At 37.4% G+C, this 3,852-nt stretch overlaps 1 protein-coding gene across 1 annotated transcript; it reads left to right on the top strand.

The window, feature by feature from the left end:
• Positions 1–572: 572 nt before the first annotated feature.
• Positions 573–3,367, top strand: LOC121964659 (CCR4-NOT transcription complex subunit 6-like; the record flags this gene model as incomplete). The annotated part of the gene is made up of 5 exons (XM_042514857.1): positions 573–759; positions 1,884–1,969; positions 2,299–2,388; positions 2,560–2,628; positions 3,210–3,367. Coding segments are annotated over 5 exons (590 nt in total), but the record flags the coding sequence as incomplete, so codon positions are not given.
• Between the last annotated feature and the right edge of the window lie 485 nt (positions 3,368–3,852).

The following is a 3,852-nucleotide window of genomic DNA, read 5'->3' as shown; positions in this document are numbered from 1 at the left end:
TTTTGTCCTTTTAAGTTTATCTTATTATTGAATCTAATTATATGGATCTTGTGTTTGCAATTGTTGATTATTGATTGATTGAATTTTAGGATTTTAAATCTTTCTGCTCGTTTGGTTCTGTGGTTTCATTTATCACAAAGCTCAGATATAAAACAAATGTGTTTCTTATTGAAGTTTGTTTTATTAACCCTTAGGGACTATTGGGTGTATTTTTTCTTTGAAAATTCCTTTCAAGTTCAATTTCTTTGAATTTGAAATTTGTCATTTTGACATATTGTCATATTGTCATTTTGTCATATTTTGCATTTGAAGAAAATAATGTCACAATCATTGCTGCAACTAATTACTGAAATAATTCAGGCTGTGATAAAAAAAAAAAAAAGTAGAATATTAAAAATAATTCAATTTTTGTGTGTATTTTTTCATCTAAGAACGTAGTGATACTGTGACAAAAACCTGGCATTTAAAGGGTTAAAATTCTGAAAATAAATGAATATTTGATATTTATGATTAGAACTGATGTTGGTTAAAAAATAACTCGCTCTGTTGTCCCCGTGTCTGTCTTGATGCAGGACGTGTGAGGAGTCTGAGCAGCTCGTTATGGACACTCACCCACCTGACGGCGCTGCACATCAACGACAACAACCTGAGCCGCATCCCGCCGGACATCGCCAAGCTGCCCAACCTGGTCTACCTGAACCTGTCGTCCAATAAGCTCCGCAGCCTGCCCGCCGAACTGGGCAACATGGTCTCTCTCAGGTAGGCCGGTCCCGTTCAGCAGAAACACCTGTAGAGAATTCAGAGACATTAAGAGACGCCAACACGCAAAATAGACTTTTTTAATATGACAAGAAAAACTGTGTTTATGCTTTACACAGATCTGCAGAGAATGGTTGAGTAATCTGTGATCTGGAGAAAAATCACAGTATTACAGTATAAATATATATATAGAGAGATAGAGATAGATAGATTTCCTTTTTTCCTTTACACTTTGTGTTTAAGTATCCTGTTTTATGTATTTCTTGTTTTTTTATTGGATTAAGGTTTTCTGACTGTTTACTTGTTGTCTTTTATCTTTTGTCGTATTTCTCTGTAAAATGTTTTTTTGTTTTAAGTTGGGGGGGCTTGTTTGTATAAGCGTCTAGATTTTTATCTGTATTTTATGCAGTTCTTACTGTGTGCAAATAAGCTGAACTAAACACTCAACACAAACATAAATTACACTGTTAATTTAGTTTTTGCTCATAAACCTAAAATTCAGACCGTGGCATTTCAACTTTTAGACCAGATGTGAATGTCTAAGTGTAATAAATAATATCTTAAATATTGAGGACTTATGCTTTGCAAGTTTGCCATGTGGGTTTTTTTAAGCAAACAATCCTTCGTCTCAGTCAGTGAATGCTGAGATTTGCCTGCTTGTTTGAAATTTACCTTAATCTCGATAATGACTTCATTTTTACAAAGCTTTCACTGCACTTAACAGTGTATACTTTGTCCTGAAAAATAAATCATTCTTTGGATTCATTCAGGGTATTATGAGCCGAACAATCCCAAAGCACAAAAGAGAAGTGATTAAAAACAGGATGATTAAAAACGCAGCGATCAAACGCTCAGAAGAAAGAGAGAGATTATAAAGTGTGTGGGTGGAGGTAGTTATCCTGCAGGCTCCTAAAAGCATCTCATCTCTAAACTGACAGACAAAAAACAAAGATGACAAGCAAAGACACATTTTTCCTGGAAAATATAATTGAAGTGACAACAAAGGACAACGTGGTCGATGTTTGGACACCGGTAAAAATCAATGACGGGGAATTACCACACTGTCAGATCAAATCTGTGAAAGACAGAAAAACACTGATAATTTTTGTCCCGTTTTCCTGCAGGGAATTGCTTTTAAACAACAATCTTTTACGAGTTCTGCCTTATGAACTTGGGAGGCTTTTCCAGTTACAAACCTTGGGGCTAAAAGGTGAGTTTTTTCTTTTCATTATTAAAAGTATTTGAGGTATTTCAACTAATTAAAATCTGACAGTTGTAAATCACTATTTGGGGCTAAAAGTCGAGTCTTTTCTTTTTATTATTAAAAATATTTTAGATATTTCAACTAATTAAAATCTGACAGTTGTAAATGACTGATATTTATCAAATGTAGGTGAAATCTAGTTGCAAATAGTCATAATTTGTGGATATTTTCTTAAAAACTCAACATTTCTCATCTGATTTTCAAAGCAGCTGCTGAAATAAGAGTGCTTTCCATTTTTAAATGTAATTTATTTGAATAATGTGGTTGTTTTGCAGGAAACCCTTTGTCCCAAGACATCCTCAATCTGTACCAGGAGCCGGACGGAACCAGAAAGCTTTTGAACTACATGCTCGACAATCTAGCAGGTAAACAGCTCGGCAGCTTCACCTCACGACGGTTTTATTTGAGCTCATGCATATTTAACCTGCAGTTTATAGTAAACCTGAGCAACGCAGGTGTATCAGGCAGGTAGACCATTGTGTTTGTCACAGACCGTCGAGCGCTCGTCCCTAATTTGCCTCTGCTCCGTTTTGCAGTGCACCCGGAGCAGCTCCCCCAAAGACCTTGGATCACTCTGAAAGAGCGAGACCAAATGAGTTCCACAGGTACGTTCATCGGGGTTAAAGTTCACCCCAAATAAAAACTACATATTTTTACTCTTGCCTGTAGTGCTATTTGTCAGTCTAGATTGTTTTTGTTTTCGGTTGCTGAATGACTTTTACAAGCGTGTTGAAGCAGTGATGCAAGACAGCGTAGAGTTTCTTTTAGGTGTAGGATGAAACTCACTAACAACTTAATTCTTTATTTATAACACATCGTTAACAAAATGTGTGTTTCAGTTTGAGTGGAGCCAAAAACTAAGAACTCGCTGATATGACAAAAGAAAAACACGACTGATCTTTTCTTAATGTTTGACATGAAGATTTAGTAATAAAGCAAGTGTTTATTATCTTTTCTTGAATAAACTCAAAAAAATTGCCAATGGAGAGTTTTGAAAAACAACTTAAAAAACGTTTAAAAAATGATCAAGTATACAATACAGTACAGTACAATACGATACGATACGATACGATACGATACGATACGCTTTATTGTCCCCTTGGGGGAATTTTTTCACTAAACATCAGAGATGTAAAATTAAAGCTCCATAGATCTCAATGAAAACAATTTTGTTTTTTTTCTGCAGCTGTGTTCACGGTCATGTGCTACAACGTGCTGTGTGACAAGTACGCCACGCGACAGCTGTACGGCTACTGTCCATCCTGGGCGCTCAACTGGGAGTACCGCAAGAAAGGCATCATGGAGGAGATCACCAGCTGTGACGCTGACATCATCAGCCTGCAGGTAAATGAGGGACTCCCCAGCTCAAAGCCTCCAGGTTTCCCAAATCCTGCAGTCTCCAACCATCCCTCCTCCACGAAATAAAGTCACTGTCAAGTAGACAAAGAGGCCGATATTACTGATAAACTGTCCTCACTATGGGAGACTGTTTTTCTACTGATATCTCTTTAATTGTCTTACAAGCAACCTGGAAGTTGCAAGAGATGAGATAAGATTAACTTTTATTGATCCCCAGCAGGGAAATTCAGATGTTGCAGCAGCACAAAGGAACAAGTGCAGATTAACAAAGTCAAATTATTAATAGTCATCTTCGTGCATATTGGTCGCGCGCAATGAATGAAGGTGTTTTGTTGGAAAACCTTGTGAAGTTTGTAAAACTGCTCCAGTTGGAGCGGGCTGTCGGACATGTCCGCGCGCTGGAGCAGACTGTCGGACATGTCCGCGCGCTTGAGAGGGTTGAGAAGCAGTGTCCTGCTTTTGAGAGTTGT

Source organism: Plectropomus leopardus, unplaced genomic scaffold, assembly GCF_008729295.1.
Source record: "Plectropomus leopardus isolate mb unplaced genomic scaffold, YSFRI_Pleo_2.0 unplaced_scaffold16581, whole genome shotgun sequence".
Lineage (NCBI taxonomy): Eukaryota > Metazoa > Chordata > Actinopteri > Perciformes > Serranidae > Plectropomus > Plectropomus leopardus.
The sequence above is the reverse complement of the archived record's forward strand: the minus strand, read 5'-3'. Positions and strand labels throughout refer to the sequence as shown.